Source organism: Asparagus officinalis, chromosome 5 (genome assembly GCF_001876935.1).
Source record: "Asparagus officinalis chromosome 5, Aspof.V1, whole genome shotgun sequence".
In the NCBI taxonomy this organism is placed as follows: Eukaryota; Viridiplantae; Streptophyta; class Magnoliopsida; order Asparagales; family Asparagaceae; genus Asparagus; species Asparagus officinalis.
In genome coordinates this window covers 42,575,661-42,594,848 of record NC_033798.1, presented here as the reverse complement: position 1 = coordinate 42,594,848, position 19,188 = coordinate 42,575,661, and the positions used below count along the sequence as shown (strand labels likewise).

The following is a 19,188-nucleotide window of genomic DNA, read 5'->3' as shown; positions in this document are numbered from 1 at the left end:
AGAAGTATGCCATCAAAGTGGTACAACCGATGATGGAAATGGACGAGAGTAGTTATTGCCGATAACAAGATTCCTATGGGAAGAAATTTGATTACTGAATACTGAATTGTCGTATCAACAATCTCATTGAAAAGTTCCCATACTTTCTTCCATCACAATGCAAAAGTTCCAATTTCATGATCATTGCCTTCTAAACATTGACTTCTACCCCCCTCGCTAAGAGATGTTTGTAATGTACTTTTCAAGTCGAGACACATTGAATATTTCTTGAACCAAATTTGTGACAAGATTCGGTGTCCAATCTGTCCATCAGATTCTCTATGAATCCATCTCTCTTCTTGGAAAGCTTCAGACCCTCGATATGACAACTTTATTCATGCACTCAAGACCAAAAATGGTGTAGACATTTAGACAATCAGGACTGTACATGAGTGAAAGGATTTAAAATGAAAGACTTCTATTTTGTTTCTCTTTCAATGTAGCATTCTATTGCCATATCCCGAACATACTGTTTTAAGATGACTATCTAATTTCATGATTAAGAATCGACAGGTAATAGTGTTTTTTATTTGTTTTTTTATTTTTTGGTGCAGAAAATAAGGGTGAGGAGCCCTCTTCAAAAATATATAAAAATATAATCAAAACTTAGCTTTAAGATATAATAAAATAGTTTATATGTGCCTTCCAATCTAACATAAAGAAATGGATGAGGAGAGGCCTTTCATCACATTATCTAAGTGTAATTTGGCAGTCACATATAGCTATTCCTTATTGCTCATGGCTAAGATAGAAGTACAACCACACAGATAGTGTTTTAATGCTTATAATCCAGTTCAATTTCACCAGAAAACAAAACATCAACAAGATAAAAGGTCATAGCAATAGCAACACAAGAAAAGATAGCATAGGGAGATTTAGAAGTTGTCCCCTATGATTGCTGCTTCTTCACCATGGATGATGATTAAAATCCCCTTTTCTTCTGCAATGTCTTTAATCTGAAAAGCCCCTTTCTAGTTATGATTATTAAATCTTGTCTTAAGATAACAAATTTGTGGGCTAATTAAATCATATGTCTTACCTCAAAGATAAGACATGATAACAAATGTAGATTAGGATTTCAACTTATCCTTCTCTCTCAATGAAAAGAATATTTGGTATCAGAGCCATGCTTCGGTAATTATATGATTAAAACAAATTTTTATTGCGTCTAGTTTTTGATGTAGATTAGATCCAACTTCTTGATGATGATATTTGCTACCAGAATGAAATTAGGACATTTTATTTATGGAAATTTTCATTGAAAAAAAAAATATGTGAGAGCTTCTCGTCTAACAGTGTGGTTGCTCTCTGTATCTTATAAAAGATCATAAAACAGGTATGGTTCTTGATCAAGAGTTCATGATTCATATTTGTATACACCATTAAAAAAAGAAAAAAAAGAAAGAAAAAAACAGTTACATATGTTACATCAATTTCTGTGAAAATAACAAGTTAATTTGATCATAATGATGAAACAACAACAATATAGGATGAGAGACCTTCTGCCTCACAAAAGAGCACTTTTATCAACACCTCAATCTGAATACAAAACCAGTGATTGAATATATTACATACTAAACGTGTGAGACCCCAACTATAGTCCAATATCGAGAATTTACAATAAAATTGTGCGGCATAAAGAGGTAAGCCCAAAACTCAAGCATAACATCAGCTAGTTGATTTTGATAGTGGATTGAGTCACGGCTTGCACCACACCAATAGACCAGTGGGCCCGGGACGTGACAAAACGCAAATAACACAAAGTACTGGAGATCGGAGCAGATGACTTTCATTGATTCCTCATAAATCCCCGAGAAACACACAGGTTTATGAGAGTGAAACTTAACTCTCATTGTGAACTAACGACCAAGATATTAATGAAACATAAATTCTCAAATTGTTCAATTACATAGCTATCATATCATCATGAAGAGAACTGAAAGTTATCCTAGAAGATGATTAATTACATTGAATGTTAACAAGACCAAAATTGCTCTGCTCATTGACGCAGATGGTGTGACATTACTAATAAATAGCCCACTTTACCTCAGAATTTCAGATTAACGACAGACGTTGATCTGCTAGCGTCCTTGATTTGGATGCTTTGGAGCTTAAACCCACATGCTAATTCCCTCTGCATTCCCAAAAAGATCTGCAAACCATACATTTAAAAGATCTTTCCAATAGGTTTCAATTCTCTCGGCAAGCGATCATAATTTCCAGAGTTTATCTCGGATTGGAACACAGGTCGCTTCCCAAAATTGCGAAGAACACCTTCAGCCAAATGCTCTCTATTTGGAGTCAACATCACATAGTTGGGATCTGCTCTTTCGTAACTGCATATTTGGTAAGCAATAAAGAAATTAATTCTAAACAAAGAGAAAAAAAAAGAAGCAAGCAGAAGTTGTATCAATATAATAATACACTTTGAATAAAAAAAGTTCAGTAATTAAATCACTTTTGCGTGTCAGAATAAACCTTTTGTCATATGAACGCATCTGGATCTTGTCAGAATAAAACACAAGAGTCTGATTTATGAATTTTTAAACTTCACCCTGCATCAAACAATAACCTTACTGCAGCTATCTGAGGTTGGCTAAGTGAACTATTCTTCGTAAATTACTTCAATTATGGCTAACTACGGGAAAGCTTTATAAACTTCTTTCTAGAACCATTCAGGCCAGGCTCAGTGGTAAACAATGCACAGGATCCGGCTAAGAGTTAAAAAGAAACAGAAAAAACAAAGAAGAAAAGGAAAGGGGGGAAAACTTGATCAATGAACCCATATGAAGGACCATTATCCAAATACTTTTAAGTTGTTGTGTGTTAATGTTTACCAAGGTAACATTATGCTTAACATCTTCAATTACACAACTAGTCCCGCAGATACTTGTCCTTAGTATATGTCTACCTTTACATATTGAGGCGCTACTTGCTAGACGAACTCACCTACGTTGAAGTCATCATATTTGATTGAACCATCTCTCTTGTCCAATCTTCTGAATCATACAATATTGCTGGCCTATTATTATTATCATGTTCGGTTTTACCTACACTTTCAAGTTGTGCATGGAACATAATTACAAACTAAAAGTGCTTTTCATATCCAATAAACATCTATTTTCATTTATTGATAGAATTTGATTAAAGATGTGTGAACGTGGCAACTAAATGGTCAAAGAAAAACCTCGCATCCCTGAGATTCTCAGCGCGAAGTCCGAATCCATATGCTGTCGTCCCATGCAGGCGGTCATTGCTAGCTAGAAAAAGAAATAAACAAGCAAAAACCAGTATTAACAAATATTTGTTGCAAATTGCCAAAATGAACAAATGAATCAAATCATCAGCTGGAATTAAAAAGTTAAAACAAAACACAAAGGGAGATGCTACATTTCATATGCAAAGGCCAAATGAGCATTGAACAAGTAGTCTTAAAGTTGTAGGCTTCAGAAGTAGAAATGTTAATCATCTCCAAAAGTAGAAATGTTAATCATCTCTAAGTATAATGCAGTACTCTGGGGTTCATTGGTTTCTGGGATAGCCTAACAATGTTGCCACTCACAATAACATGATTAAAAGTTTGTTAATATTACAATTTTGTCACATTTTAGTCTTGATGATGACAATTTCCACTTACCAATGCACTTTTCTATACAGTGTTGTTCTAAATGTGCAATTAGATATTTACACAATAGCTCATCTATAATCTTTCTATTTGATAGAAGGAAAAAATAAAAAAATTCTTTATGCATGATTGCAGGTCTCATACATATTATATCACGTGCAACATATTTTATCACGTGCAGATACAAGTAGAATGATATCATCTTTGGGTCCCTCAACTTGTTGAGTTCCTTTGAGTAGCCAGAAAAGAACAACAGAAAAGAAAAGGAATTGATTTGTTTGTTTGAAACACTTAAAAGAACAACTGCTATTCTAAGAATCAACTTGGCTGCTGGAGGATTGATGAAGTTCCTGGAAACCAAGTAGCTAATTGCAAACAAATGTGAATGCAGACGAAATGACTCGCCAATCCAAAATAACCAAAGTAGAAACTCTATATTTATTTAAGATAGACAAGACCCTTTCTGTTTTTCACCATAAATATTAACTCAGATTTTGCAAATAAGACTTAATCTGCCATTAAACATTGGGACACATTGGTATAAAGTTAAATACAAAATGGAGAAAGAAAGCAAGATCCAGAATGAGGCCATAATCAAGAGTTCTTGCAGCATGCATGAATAAGGGTGCCAAACGGTTCGGATATATCCGAACCGATCCGCATCCGTATCCGAACGGATGTGGATATGGTAAGCAAATTTTAAAACCGGGCGGATACGGTTTCGGATACGGATCCGGTTTCGGATTTTTTCAGATACGGATTCGGATACGGATATAAGAATTGCGGATACGGATATCCGCAATGTAATAATAATTCGGGTCCTATTCAAAGTTACAATTACAAACCCGTAACCACTAACCCAAAACCCAACTACATCTAAAAACCCTAGCCCATTCCGCCTTCGCTCAATATTCCAGCCTCCACAAAAAATCCTTCTGATCGCCGCGCCCGCGTCCTGCGCCCGATGTTCGCCCGTTCAGAGCCGCGATCCAGCCGTCATCTTCGCCTCCGTCAGAGGCTTGTCTTCGCCATTCGCCGGCCGACCGCTTGTCCCGCCGCCCGCGGTCCTGCCGTTCGCCCATTTGCCAGTTCCGTCTGGTTCGTCCGTCAGAGCCGCGTCCAGCCGCCGTCGTCGCCTCGTCAGAGCCTCGTCTTCGCCATTCTCAATTTTTAGGGTGAACATCTAAAATTTTAGGGTAATTTTGTTGAAATTAAACGCAGTTTGTGACGTTGAACGTTTGGATATTAAAAACCTGATGAGTCAAGCACCTTTGCTATCAAATAGAGTTATCTGCGTTTCAACTAAATTTTAAACGTCTATTTCATCTGAGAACTCCATTTGCATTTGATTGCTAATGAAAACTCCTATTTTTAGAAAAAGCAAGATGGGATGACGATGGACTATCATGAAACTGAGCTCATAACAAGAGGTCGCCACATCCATGTGTTGTTCCTAGATGTTTGTTTACGTTTCCACATAATTTTGGTTCAAACAGACGGTTAACTGCTAATTTCTTACTTCATATCATTTCATTTAAATTTTCCATTTCTGGCAGTTGTTTGGTGGAATCAATGGTAAATGTTTCTGCTTTTGTTTCTATAGGTTCTATACAAGTTCATTGAGATTTCTCAACGATCATGGTAAATGTTTAAAATTGCCTCTGTTGGTCAATTCTTATGACGGTCTCCACGCTACCATGTATAGAGCACCTATTGTATTTCTTAATTTTCTTCAGCTGAATTATATGGTTTTAAATTTCATAGTTATGTGTCTATGCGATGCTTAATCATAATTACATTATATTTTCAATTGATATAGGGCTAGTTGTAGTGTGTCTGCTGCATGTTCTTAGAGGAGTCTTCTGTTTGCAATCTATTCTCAGAAACTATTCTCAGAGTTTTATATTACATTTCTGTAACTATCTTTAGAAATTATCTATTACTATATAGAGTAATTCTAATTATATGTGAATTAAGGAGAAGCATACAACCACATACATTTACCTATTTGGTTGTAATTTATGCATAGGTGTACTAATTCATATTTGATTCATATCCATTTGTCAAATATCCGTTTATATCCGTGATCATATCCGATCCGATTCTCAAATATCCGAACCGTATCCGTTTCCGATAAGTGCGGATATGGTTAATGTTTTTTCTTACCGAATATGATCTGTATCCGTATCCGTTTATATAAAGCGGATATGGATATGGTAAATGTCATATCCGAACCGTATCCGCTCCGATAACACCCCTAACTGCATAGAGACACCAATACTTATGCGAAAAAATCTAAGGACAGTCGCCGAACGCGACTGGCCTTAGACGGTCACTCAATTAGAATAGGGAATTGTTAAGTTTAGAGTTGGGTTTAAGGTTAGTTTTAGGATTAATTTGTGTTTAGGGACACATGTCCCTCTACCACAGTGAGTGAAAGCGACGATCGCACTCCTTGTACCCTTGTTGGCCATAATCAAGAGTACTTGTAAGCAGTGTTTTCAAAGGCGCGCGCCTCATTGCGCCTTACGATGCGGGACGGTGGCGAAGCGCCCCACATCTGATGCAGCAGCGCCTTTTGCACCTCGCGTACATCCGTACTTTGTGTAGGATGCATGTAGTACATTTCTTCATATAGTTTTGTTTGTTAACATTTCAATCGAGTCTTTATACTTGATATTCCATATCCCAAAAAGAAAAATAAATCCAATAATTTTTTTTAATAATCTTCAATTGAGGACCATTACTAATCCTTAGTTTGGATATGTCTTGATTTAACATTTGATTTGAAAATTTATGAAATTTGCTACTATGTTGGGTGTTAGTATTAGAAATTAAGGCAATATATTGTGATTATGTAGCAAGATATTATTTATCATGATATTTTTCATGTAAATTCTAAAAACATGTTCTTTCGCTCTTGATTACATATATTGAAATATTATGTGTGTGGTGTGCGCCTCGCATCACTCAGGCGCGCGCATAGCGTCTTGATTACATATATTGAAATATTATGTGTGTGGTGTGCGCCTCGCATCACTCAGGCGCGCGCATAGCGTTACGCCTTGCGCATGTGCGTGTAAAGATGTTTTGCGCGCCGTATTGCGCCTCGCGCATTGAAAACACTGCTTGTAAGAACAAATATATGTTACTCATGAACTGATTATCTTCTCAGCTTATCATTAGTTATTCCTTTATGTGATAGATTGTGTCGGTAGGTTTGGTTTGCTGACAAATATATTCGAAGTTTGTTTGAACTTCAATGCCTCTCACATATACATCATTAAGAAATATAATTGAAATATGAAACTATTGAGAGAAAAAGAATTAAAAAAAACTAAGGTCGACACTTATTCCTAGAAGCATCACTAACATGCAACCGTGTTATCAAATTTGCTTTGTCAGGAGCTTTGCTATTTTCAAGTGATGTATGCAACCACTGTTTCTTAGTTATCTAGCTCATTGTCTAAACTTCGCGTTCATTTAGCCCTCCTGATTTGGATCATTGGATGATTCCCATAACATGTCACTCTAATCAAATATTAACTATTGGGGGGAAATGTTTTTGATTAATAGCAGAGTTCTATAAATTTTGATTCTGGCTGGACATTCAGTTTCAGGCATGAATTTTTTTAAGAAACAACAGTCTGTGCACCTGATAATACATTTAATGTGGATATATGGGTTGTTAAACTTCCCATAATCATAGGCCCCAGTTTTTCAAATATTGTGGATCTGGGATCACATTTGATTTTCTAGAAGATTTGTTAAACTCTTCCAGTCAAGTACATATAAGAGATCTCATTGCAAAACTTCAACCAGTAGCACTCTGCAGAAAAAAATTACATAAGATGGATATCAATGTTACGTTCTAGTATCCAGTATAACCAAATTGAGTTTAATAATTTATCATTTTAGGTCTTATTTGGGTCTGCCTGTGTGGAATATCAACATGCACCTCATTAAGAACAGAACTCTAGTCCACTTGTGACTGGACAAACCTTGAGCTTGCCCAACTTAACCCTATATAAACCTGGACCTACATTTTGGTTAGGATTTGAAATCGAGTATGACTTGCACCTGTGATGGCTAAGCAAAGGACAACATAAACTAGAAATAAAGCACTCATCACTAGAGAGTCAGGCAGTGAAACATTCAAACTACTTAATCTTGTCATGCAACGAAGCAAATAAATGAATATTTTCATTATGAAATATGAACCCTTGCAACTTTTATAACTATATGGAAATAAAATAAAATAAAATAAAATAAAATAAAGCTCACAAGATGTCATGTTATCTACCATTGTTCATTGGGCGATTCTAATTCAGATAATAAACTTTCCTAGAAACATATATCTAAACTAGTACCCAGACCTGTACCCTTCTTTTGTGAGAATGCAATAATTTATTACCATAAAATAAAGAACTGCAATTACTTAAACACACTACTACAAATTCAGCCCCTGCATTTAGTGTAGCGAAAGCCTGACACAATAAAGCAAACTCTTGGTCAATGATGTCCCAGAAGTCTAAGGCATTGATCAAATATAAAATGTACATGTAAAAATTAATTGCAGTGGGAGGACCTGTATTTCGATTAGAGCAAGTATTGTGCATTTGGATATGCATTCTCATTTGCTTTTGCTAATATCAAGCCCCAAGACAAACACAACTTCCATATAAAAGGAAAATATTATCATCTTTTACGCTCCAGAATATTTCTCAATGCACTGAATTTTTATGTGTTACATGAGCATACTTTTATTAACTACATAAATGAAAGTGTAGATTTTGCAAACAAACTTGGAGGTCTGGTTTGACATGTTTTCTGCAGAGCTTTCGCATTTTTTATCCCTCCCACTTAGACGGGATGGAGCTTTAAACTCGGAGGTGCATTTTTTTACTTCGCTTCTATAAATTGTTTAAAATAGACCCATATCATGTCAAAAAAAAGTAAAAAATAAAAAATAAAAATAAAAAACTACAGTCATGTGTAAAAAAACAACAGTATTTACAGCTTATTAGAACATCAGTGCCATTATTGAAATAGTTCATCTGTTTTCTTGGTATGATTAGATGATATTGTAGTCTGTGGAATGCTATAATAAGAATACGCATATTGAAAAAAAATCCTCCAATGTGGCATACCTGTAAGGCTAAATGTAAAAGCAGGCTTCCACCAAGATTTAAAAGCCAAAACTATGGAGGAACTAACTGGTCCTACCTTCCCCTGCAGCCATGAAGAAATGAATGGTCTAACCAAAATATAATCAATCACTCAAGCCTTAAAATCAACAATGATATTCTCACCTTCACCAAGAAGTTCTTGTTCGCTTGCCAAGATGCAGCTATCTGAAATGAAGATATCAATCCTTATAATAAAAAAAGAAAAACCAGGTTACAAAATTTAATGGATTAATATGAGAATTTGCGTTCATGCATTATACCTTGTTGCCAACTCAAAACCAAAGTCAATGTAGTTGTTAATCCCAACCACTTGATTTTCTTCAAATGGATTATTCACCTGTACAATACAATGAGGCGACGTTATCCATTCGTTCACAATATCTTATATTTCATGGATACTAAGCTAAAAATAGTTGAAAATGAATAAAATTTCATGAAGAATATCTTCTATGTGGGAGGTTAAAGTGAAGAGAAAAAAAGTGAAAAAAATGCAGTCAATATAGTGAACTATCCACAATTAACATTATTGTCAACGCACATATGGTTGGCAAAAGTATAATCCAACATAGGATAATTACTTTCTTTAATTAAGTTCAGCATGTGTATAATAAGTCATAACTTGCATACATGACCAAAATATTTATAGACTCGTTGGCATATTATGGTAGTTAATAATATATAAAAATTCTGTAACTGTGTTTATATAAAAGTTTCATGACATCATGGTGCAAATGGGGAAGAGGTTATTGATTAAGAAGCAATATGACCGGTAATCAACCATCAATGCAGCAATGCTTTACTCATATACAACTTCAAGAATAGTTCCTAAAAGTGATTGAATAAATGATTGCTTGAACTGTTATTGGTAAGTATAAAATGGTTGCCAATATGGAGGCAGTTTCAGATCTCCTTCAGAAATAATAACCGCATATTGGCTTGATTTTCTTATTCTCTGATTATGTGACAGGAACATAAATAGAACTAGACAATAAGAAAGTTGAACTGGACAGGATATCTAACAAAAACCAGTAAGGAAATAAATGAATATGTTGATAGTGTAGTATTGAGAGAGTCCTAATGAGTACAAAAACGCAGTACTAAGATGCAAGCCTTCAGGAGCAGGCTCAGAAAGCTCTAAAATGGAGTCCTCATGTGATGGAAGCTTTACTATATCCAAGGAACAGGCTCAATTCTTTGAAACAGTAAAGGGAGATGATAAAATAAACCGTCAGGAAAATTACGAAAATGCAACAACAATGCCCATCAATTCTTTCTGACTAGAAAAAAATTCTTTACCTCTTCTACCATCACATGATGCTAATACAGAAATCTAAATCCAAGCATGATGCTAGTGGTTTGGATAGTAGTTTGAAGTAGATGGTCTACTCAACAGCATCATTGGGATATGTATATAAAGGGCCAGGCACTGCAGCTTCCTTTCCATACCAATCACCATCTGGCTGCTGATCTTTCATACCTAGCACAGATTATATACATTCTGGTTTTCCTGTCATCACTTGAATAAGTGAAAGGAAGGACAAAATGAGAAGGAAGAGGATGAGTTTTGACTCTTGAGTTTAAAGTTTACTCATTAGGGGTGGTCAAGCAACCGAAAAGGAATTTCTTCTAAGAGTTCTACAAATAAAGAAATTCTTTACTTGCCAAAGAATGAAATCAGAGGTAAAAGGTAATTTATCTCTCTCACTGAATTTCATTTGAAAAAGGAAGACGATGAAGGCAGATGACATCACTAATAGAATAGGCATGAGCTTATGAATTAGTTTGACATAATGATTGATTGGACACGTCCTTTGTTCAGAAAAAAAAAATAAAACAAAACAATGATGGAAAAAAATCCAAAATCTAATTATATTCTGTGGGCAACCCTTAGATGGGATAGTTTTCTCCAGTAATCGTCATTTAGCATTCATATAATGAAAGAAATTAGAAACAAAGTCTTATAAATCAATTCTTTTAATATAGCAAAGTGGGATAATAACCCATAGTCCACAGTAATCAATTCTTTTTAATACAGCAAAGTGGAATAATACTCCATAGTCCACAGTATCCAGGAAAATTGGTATGTAGTCTTCTTTGGGAAGTAGACACCCAGTACTCACCTAGAAACAATGTATACTCGGCTGATATATATTTACCGATGAATATACTGACTATATATAAGCAATAAAGTGGAGCTAGAGTGTTAACTCATTATTTAGCAAATACAAGGCATAGCTTGTTTGGATGAATTACTTACAATTTTAAAACATATTAGACAAATTTGGAATCTATATCAATGTTCAAACCGAAAGGAAAAAAAACCTAATCTGTAATTTAACAGAGCATAAATGGCTTACCCTTCTTTGAACCACAACATGTTGGTAGAATGATGCAATGAGCTGCAAACAAATATGATCATAAATACAATAACAATTGATAAATATATCAGTACAAAGGATATATAACATGGAATAACTCTAATTCCAAAAGTATCAGAGAGAGAGAGAGAGAGAGAGAGAGAGAGAGACAGAGGATGTGTGTAGTATCATAATTGAGAAATCCGTTGAGTAACTCGTTATGTTGCATTATGTAACCAAACAGGAGAGAGAGAGAGAGAGAGAGAGAGAGAGAGAGAGAGAGAGAGAGGGTGTGTAAGGAGAGAGAGAGAGAGAGAGAGAGAGAGAGAGAGAGAGAGAGAGGATGTGTGTAGTATCATAATTGAGAAATTTTGCATTATGTAACCAAACAGGCCTTAAATGTTACACAATCTTATAAAATAACTCAACCACATCCTAACTCTACGTGGTTACAATCAAATATGCTTTATTTTAACTTTTGTTACTTCAATAAAACATGCGTTATTTCAATTTAACTTACGTTATTTCAATATAAGTTCTAAAGACTTGGGAATAGATCTTTCTCAAGACTTGAAGTAGTTAAGTAATTACTTTTGAATTGTTTGTTAAGCATTCATGTCTCTTTTTGGTGACATCGTTATGTGATTGTGAAATTATGAATATAACTAATAAAAAAATATAATTATGAACGAGCTATAAATTTATGATTGTAGATTTGTGTATTCAATTGTGACACTTCCTAGTAAATCTATATAGCTTATATTAAATTAAAGTATTTTGATCAAAGTATTTTTGTGTTATGATATTTTGCTCCTAGTTCTTAAAACTATTATGAACATCTTTTATATTTGTTTATATTGAACAGTAACAAAATGTTTTGTTCCTAAGTGTGACATGTTTGAAAATTTTGATGATTCTAATTATTAAAGTTATTATGAATAGTTTGTATTTATAAATTATATAAATAATTAATAAACAAAATAACCTAAGTTAAGCATCATGTTATTTGCATTTTTCGGTTAACCCTTAATAGGAGGTAGAGTGTTACATTATGCATTATCATTATTTTGAATATTGAATATTGATATGTTTGTACACACAGGCATAGAGATGTATGTGTGTGTGTCTGTGTGCGCGCACACACACGTGTGTTACTGTTACAGCATAGATATAAATAAAGCTCTCCTTATATTCGTCGATGCCAGTAGGAGAGTTGGAGATGAAACAAGCTAGTCAAATTATCATCTAAATGGAAGAAAGCCTACTCTAGATAGAATGGAAGAAATCCCCAGTATGATTAGGGTAAAAAAGTCCTAGTTTTATTAGGACAGATTTTCTTTTTTAGAGATTTTAGTTAACATCAGACTTTAGTCGGAATTAGATTTGTTTAGAGCATGTTAGTTTGTTTTAGAATTTTAGTTTAGTTAGAAAATTTTCAGTTAAATTAGTAGTTTTAGTTAGGATTAGGATCTTACTTTTAATTCAACTTTGATCCTTTATGCCTGTAATGGTACATCATGACTAACATTTTAATTAATTATTGGATTTGATAATTCAGTGAATATTTTGTGTGAAGTACTTGATCCAAACAAACTAAACCTTAGTTTTCTTCCCTGTTGTTGCACCATTATTACTTCTTCATTAATTGGTCTTAATGCCAGAAATAACCAACATTATGACATCTACATCACTATCATAGTTCATATATAAGCAAGTTTTACATTACACGTCATTTCTAACAGACTTGCAAATGATGAAATAATTTCCAACCTTCACAGGCATTGAGAAACTGCCACCTCTTATTTATTTGAGTTTTAATGCCTTCTTGATTATACTTGTAGCCTCTAATTGCAAACTGAACAATGATGATCTAAGTCAATAATATATACTTTCCAATTAATTTCCACTTTATTTTTTGATTGAAGACAATCCTCTGATGCCTCATGATATAAATGTGTAAATATAAATGTGTAAATGCTATAGTCTTGTCTTAGTGAAATCATAAGCATGACAACACAGTTCTTTGGATTGATGATAATGATATACCAAAGAAGACTTTTTGAGGCCATCATTAGAACCTTCAAAAAAAATGGATAACATGTCAAATAAATCGGTTTCAATACTTGAAACCATTCCAAGAATACAATTTCATGTTTTTATGATCGATCTTGATTATAACGAATCGACTATGGACATGTTTCATCATTTTCTGAAAAATATATGAAATCATTATAGTGGTCATCTCTCATTGATGAAACTATTATCATATTTGTGATCATGAAGAGTGAAGAATTTCTACAAGATATTGTTCTCCTCTTTAAGAAAAAGCAAGAGCATAGTCATGATTTTCTTCTTACTGCACACAAACTACTGAAGAAGAAATTTGTTATTATTGATAGAATAATTAGCAAAATAAACCAATCTCAGGAACCTTAGATCAGAATGAGTATGACACTTCCTATGATATATTGACAGCGAGAGGTATATAATACAAAAAAGGTTATTTATAAAAGTAACTATTGTCTGCAAAACTAGAATAATTTGATAATCTCATAGCAACCAATTTTCATAACGAGCTTGTGCAAGTGGGTGACAACTTCTATGATTCCAGCCAGATCCATACCGATGATTGAAGAAAATCTTCTGAACGTTCCAAAATTGTTCATATGAACTTTGCTATTACTCTAGAACTGCCGCCAATAACAAATCAAGTTCCATGTTACATCGCAACATCATTCACACTATTTTTGCAATCTTAATTCATCATTGTCAGTCTCCAAGACACATTCTTTTCCATTTTAAAACTTTGTCAAGTTTTTCCCTAAAAAAATGAATGTAGAATGACTTTTTTGAGTTCATCATGCAAGTGAGAAAGTTTGAAATAAAAAAAAATAAACTATCAAAGTGTAATCGAGAAAAATCCAAGACTAATTTGGATTTGAAGAATTCGTAAAAAAAACTTAGTTACTTTTAAAATCTTACTTTAATTATAGATTGGAACATAGAGAATTTTAGTATGTTTTCAAATTCTTGTTTAGTAAGGATTAGGATATGTTCGGAGATCTTAGATTAATTTTAAAAATCTTGTTTATTTAGGACTAGTATTTGCCTATAGATACTTTATTTTAAAATTCCAGTTTAGTATGGATTAAGAATCTTACTTATATTTCAATGTAGGTACTTTGGGCATATATAAATATACATTATTTAAAAATATTACTTTTTGGATGGAGGTTAGAATTATGTGATAATTTTGATATGTAGTGCCTGATCTAGACATGAAAATAAACTTAATCTTCGTCTTATTCTTCCTATTGTTGTACTACTGTTTTTTCCCTTTTTTATCAGAAGCATCATCTATTCTTTATTAGCAGGTTGGTTTGTAAATAGATTTAACCTAGAGAAATAACCTTAGATGTATGTTTTTCTTGAGTTGCAAACTACAACAATTCCACCCTCAATTAGTTCTTTTCTAGGCTACCCTAACACTTCATATGGGCTCCTGTATCCTTGTCTAACACTTTTCATATCCGTGTCCATGTCCGACACTCATTAGACACCTCTTGAATATATACATACATTTTCTTGGAAGTGTACTTAACTATCTATTACATGATTTACTTTAAAACACACATGATACCATCCTTCGACTCTAATTGGGTTTGTTTTAGCTCATACCTCATTTATAAGTATGATTTTAAGGGGTAGTGTGGGTATCTAGTTCAAAAAAACGAGCAGTTTTTCAACTTAATAAAAGAAACATAAATGTTACAGGGATTTTATGATTTTTATTCATTCAACAGCCTATAGATTTCTAAAATTTTACGAATAAGATGAATATACTTCCACATAAAGTTTGGTAATTTCTATTTGGTTAAGCAACGTAAAACTGCCATGAACTTTCCTCGGTTTTTTCTTAACTACAATGAAGTTTCTAAAGCACAAATAAGTATCACAAACTTTCTCCAAAATTTTAATTAGTCATTGCCATGCATATAGGTTAAGTGGACAAGCGCCCGCACATGATATACACATTTCTTATTAGTCATTTTCATGCATATTTACATAATAAGAAATCAGTAATTATTTTTGAATTATAAGAATGAGTAATACGATTGCGTCCATATTGTCTTGAAGCAAAACGCTAAGTATTTATTTTGGACCAAAATAACTATATGATGCATAGGATATTAAACAAACCTGTGAACTTCTAACAAGCTCAATGGCAAAATTGAAAGATGGGCTCAAGGGGCTGCTTGAACCTAACCCATATCCAATTGCACAGCTCCAGTTTTTTAAGTCCTTCAAGCTCACTGGATATTTGATATCATCTGATAAATTCAGAAAAAAAGGTAGAGTTGATGCTACAAGTTGATGACCAGTTTTCATGCCCAGTGCTTTAGTCCACTGAAGTATAAGATGTGTTTTTGATACAAATAACTAAATTATGATAGAATAAGAATATCAATAAAAAAGCATCAAATTATGGTTGAAGTAACATCGCCTGAGATTTAGTGTTTACAGAAACAAAGCAGATGTCACGTACTAAAAATTGCACCCAGCTTTGTGAGGATTGCCAGATTCAGTGCTAGCATGCATGTGAAGAAACTAAAAGTGTTTTTTCCTCTTAATTTCATAAGGACCTTATCCTTCTAGAAAAGGATTGATAGTTTTACTAATAGTCACCTAATGTTCTCAAATAATTAAATTTTGAATAACTGAAGACATCTTAAAACATGTGTGCTTCAATGGTGGTGGTGGTGGTGGTTGTTCTATGCTCATTACCATGATTCTGAATATATGGCATATGACCATTGACATTTATTGCATGCCAAGGGCTCTAGCTTATGGTCTTGAATATAGTCTTACTTTTCTTTTGATATATGATATAGGAATTAGGAAAAGAAAATGATCACTAAGAAGGAAAATCCAAATACATAATTCCAACATGAAACTGCAAAAAAACTGTGATAGGTTTCGGCTGATAAGAATAGAAGAAAAGAGACTATTATTTATTGCAATAAGATGTCTATACACAATAGTAAGGAGAAAAGTTCTAGAATCCCAAGTAATGTAGGACCAAAATAAAGGAAATAAGAGAGCCTAACTATATTATTTAACACCCCCGTCAAACTCGCGGTGGGTAGAGAATTGAGAGGTGGGATAAGATGAGCAAATTTTGTGATGGTTTCAACGAGAGGTGGTTAGATTGAAGCACATCAATTGTTAGAATTGTAGGCGATAAGATCGTGGTACTGTCCGATGAGATCTTGGACTGAGGTGATAAAGTTCTGTAGTCTTATCTGGCGGTATCGCTACTATGGGGGCTACAGATGGAGAGGATATGGTGGTGTCGCTACCATGTGCATTGGTCATGGAGATGGTCTGGCGGTGTTGCTATTGGATGCGCTACAGATGGATAGGTTCCGGGGATGTCACTGTTGTGGGCGCTACAGCTGGAGAGGGTCTAACGGTGTCACTGTCATGGTCGCTGCAGTTGAGACATTAAGTCAAACAGTTAGTGTGCATGTGAAGTTCTGGGTGGTGCGCATAACAGGAAGGCTGAGGTGGGTGGACTAGTTATGTAGGGGATTGAATGCTTAGAGTTTGTGGCAAGGGTGAGCGCTACCAGCAGTGAGGGCTGCTTGTGGTAGTGGTGAGATGGATGTTGGTGGCTGCGCAAGGGCAGGATGTTGCAGCGCGAGGGACAGGGGTTGGTGTGTAATGATCTGCCTAGCGAGAGTAGTTGTGGAACAGAATAGCGAGGGCTGCTATGCGATATATCATCGAACGCCTGGTAGGGCGATGTAAATACGACCTCATTTAGAGTATGTGCGAGCTGCTAGCTAGGGTTTCAAGAGGCGAGGTTATCGTGAGCAGCGATGAAGCATCAAGCAGAAGCAAGATCATAGTTGTGGTGGTTACCAGAGACAGGTGATGCAGTGGTTGGGGGCGACTTTGAGCCATTCAGTCCGAACACTTGAAGGGCATTGTTATTGGTAAATGAAAAGGATATCCAAGTGGGTTTCAAGCGAAGCAGATCGAAGCACCAATGAGGCTTGGCGATCAGTTGCCGTTGTCGCCAAGAGGTGCGAGCGGAGCAGATTAAGATAGTGATGAGGTTGAGCGGTGTTTAGGGTTTCTCGATCACGATGAGGGTCAGCAATCGAGGTCAAGGTCCGACAGGGAAGGTTGTGATAGTGATGATTAGCAGCAGAGTTAAGGCTGTGCCATGACACAAGCGGTCGTTAGGTGTAGATTGGTTTGGAAGCGGTCGTTAGGTGTAGATTGGTTTGGCAATGTTGGGTGGGCGAGCATGCGTTTGGAAGCGACTTAGGGTGCGAGGTGGTAGTATATCAAGAACAACGCGATAGCAGCAGTGTGCTTGCAAGAGTAAGCAGCGTTAGGGTTCTGCCATGATAGCAAGTTGTAGTGCTTCGAATGACAATGGCGTCGATAGCAGAATCTTGTTTGGATCTCGTGGTGCTGGCAGTGGTGGATGGTGGGTAATCTTCTAGTGATGTTAGCAGTGGATGTTGGGGGTGCCATGAGTAGAGGTTGTGAGCATTGGTGGCAGTGCATTGAGGTCGAAACTAGTGTCGAGTCCGTTAAGGGTTAGCATGAAGTTTGTAGCGAAACCCACTTGGCGGCTCGAGATTAAGGAAGAAAAAAGATGTCTCTCTAGAGCTAATATCAATGCTCTGATACTATCATAAGAATAGAGCTATTGGGAAGGAAAGAGACAATATTATTCATTGCATTAAAGTGTTTATATACAATAGCAAGGAGAGAAGTTCTAGAATCCTAAGCGATGTGGGACTAAATAAAAGAAAACAAGATAACCTAACTGCATTATTTAACACCTGTAGCAAAGCAATACCAATAACTGGAAAGGCACGTTGACATAAGTAGGAAGTTCTAGAAGGCTAAGAATATCCATCAGTGGTTATCTAATGAGCTCATCAATGTTAAATAGCACCTGAATTATACACAAATGTTAAATAGAATTGAAGAATGTTCTAATATACCCCTAACTCCATATTTGAAACTAAAGTGATCCTTAAACCATCAGGGGTCAGCCCACCCCCTTGGCAACAAGCCTTTATCTGGAATTTCAGTATCAACAATCATATCTTTTTTTCAACTGCCTCAGTAGGTGTTCATATGCTACCCCTAATCCGAGATGCTCCCATAAATATGATACAATCCTCCCTCCTAATAACCTAGGGTAGGACCACTTATTCGTATATGTTTCCCATGCCGAGTTCCTCATTTTTATCGGATGAGCTACCTTTTAACTTCATGTAGATGCATTTCTTTTTCAATGTTTTAGCACACTGCCTCTAGTCTATATCAACATTCACATTTTATCAACATGTTTGCTAGACATGTTGTACCTTAATTGTTGCCACCATGATGCAGCACTCTTGTAAAATTTTCCCCTCAATTTATGGTTTTCTAAGATCTTACTCTATAATTATATGCTACTAGTTATTTAACACACCTGATACCTCATATTTTTGCTGAAGTTTTGCACTGCAAAAAGTAAGTTTACCACAACCATTACAAACCAGACAACTTAAAAATATGTTCTGTCATGCATACGACGAAAACTTTCTAATGTATAAAGCGCTTTAAATAAATAATCTAGTTCAACTCACTAGGTGGTGTGTATTGTACTCCTGCACTTAGTCTTCCAAGCCTTCCTACTAGCCATGCAGAAACTGGGGTCTGGCTAGACACTGCAAAACAACATAATTAATTAACTAAAAAGTAACTCAATGTGAAAAATAATAAGCTGAAGTGGGATAAAAAGGTTAGTCAAACTAACAGCCAAAAAAAACATGCAAATATGCAAGAGAGGCATGCTATAATTAGGTTATAACTTTCAACAGTGTGTGACTCTATGTTACCTAGGTACGGGTACGGGTACCGGTACGGGTACCGGTACGGGACACGACAAATTTGTAAAAAATAG

General features: G+C 35.1%; 1 protein-coding gene across 1 annotated transcript in view; it reads right to left on the bottom strand.

Moving 5' to 3' along the window:
• Positions 1,817-19,188, bottom strand: part of LOC109842889 — a 29,591-nt gene continuing 12,219 nt past the window's right edge. The window contains 9 exon segments of the mRNA XM_020411798.1: positions 1,817-2,375; positions 3,227-3,299; positions 8,815-8,896; positions 8,977-9,031; positions 9,033-9,038; positions 9,114-9,190; positions 11,211-11,252; positions 15,411-15,541; positions 18,872-18,952. Of these exon segments, the coding sequence (XP_020267387.1) occupies positions 2,207-2,375; positions 3,227-3,299; positions 8,815-8,896; positions 8,977-9,031; positions 9,033-9,038; positions 9,114-9,190; positions 11,211-11,252; positions 15,411-15,541; positions 18,872-18,952 (716 nt within the window). The 3' untranslated portion in view covers positions 1,817-2,206.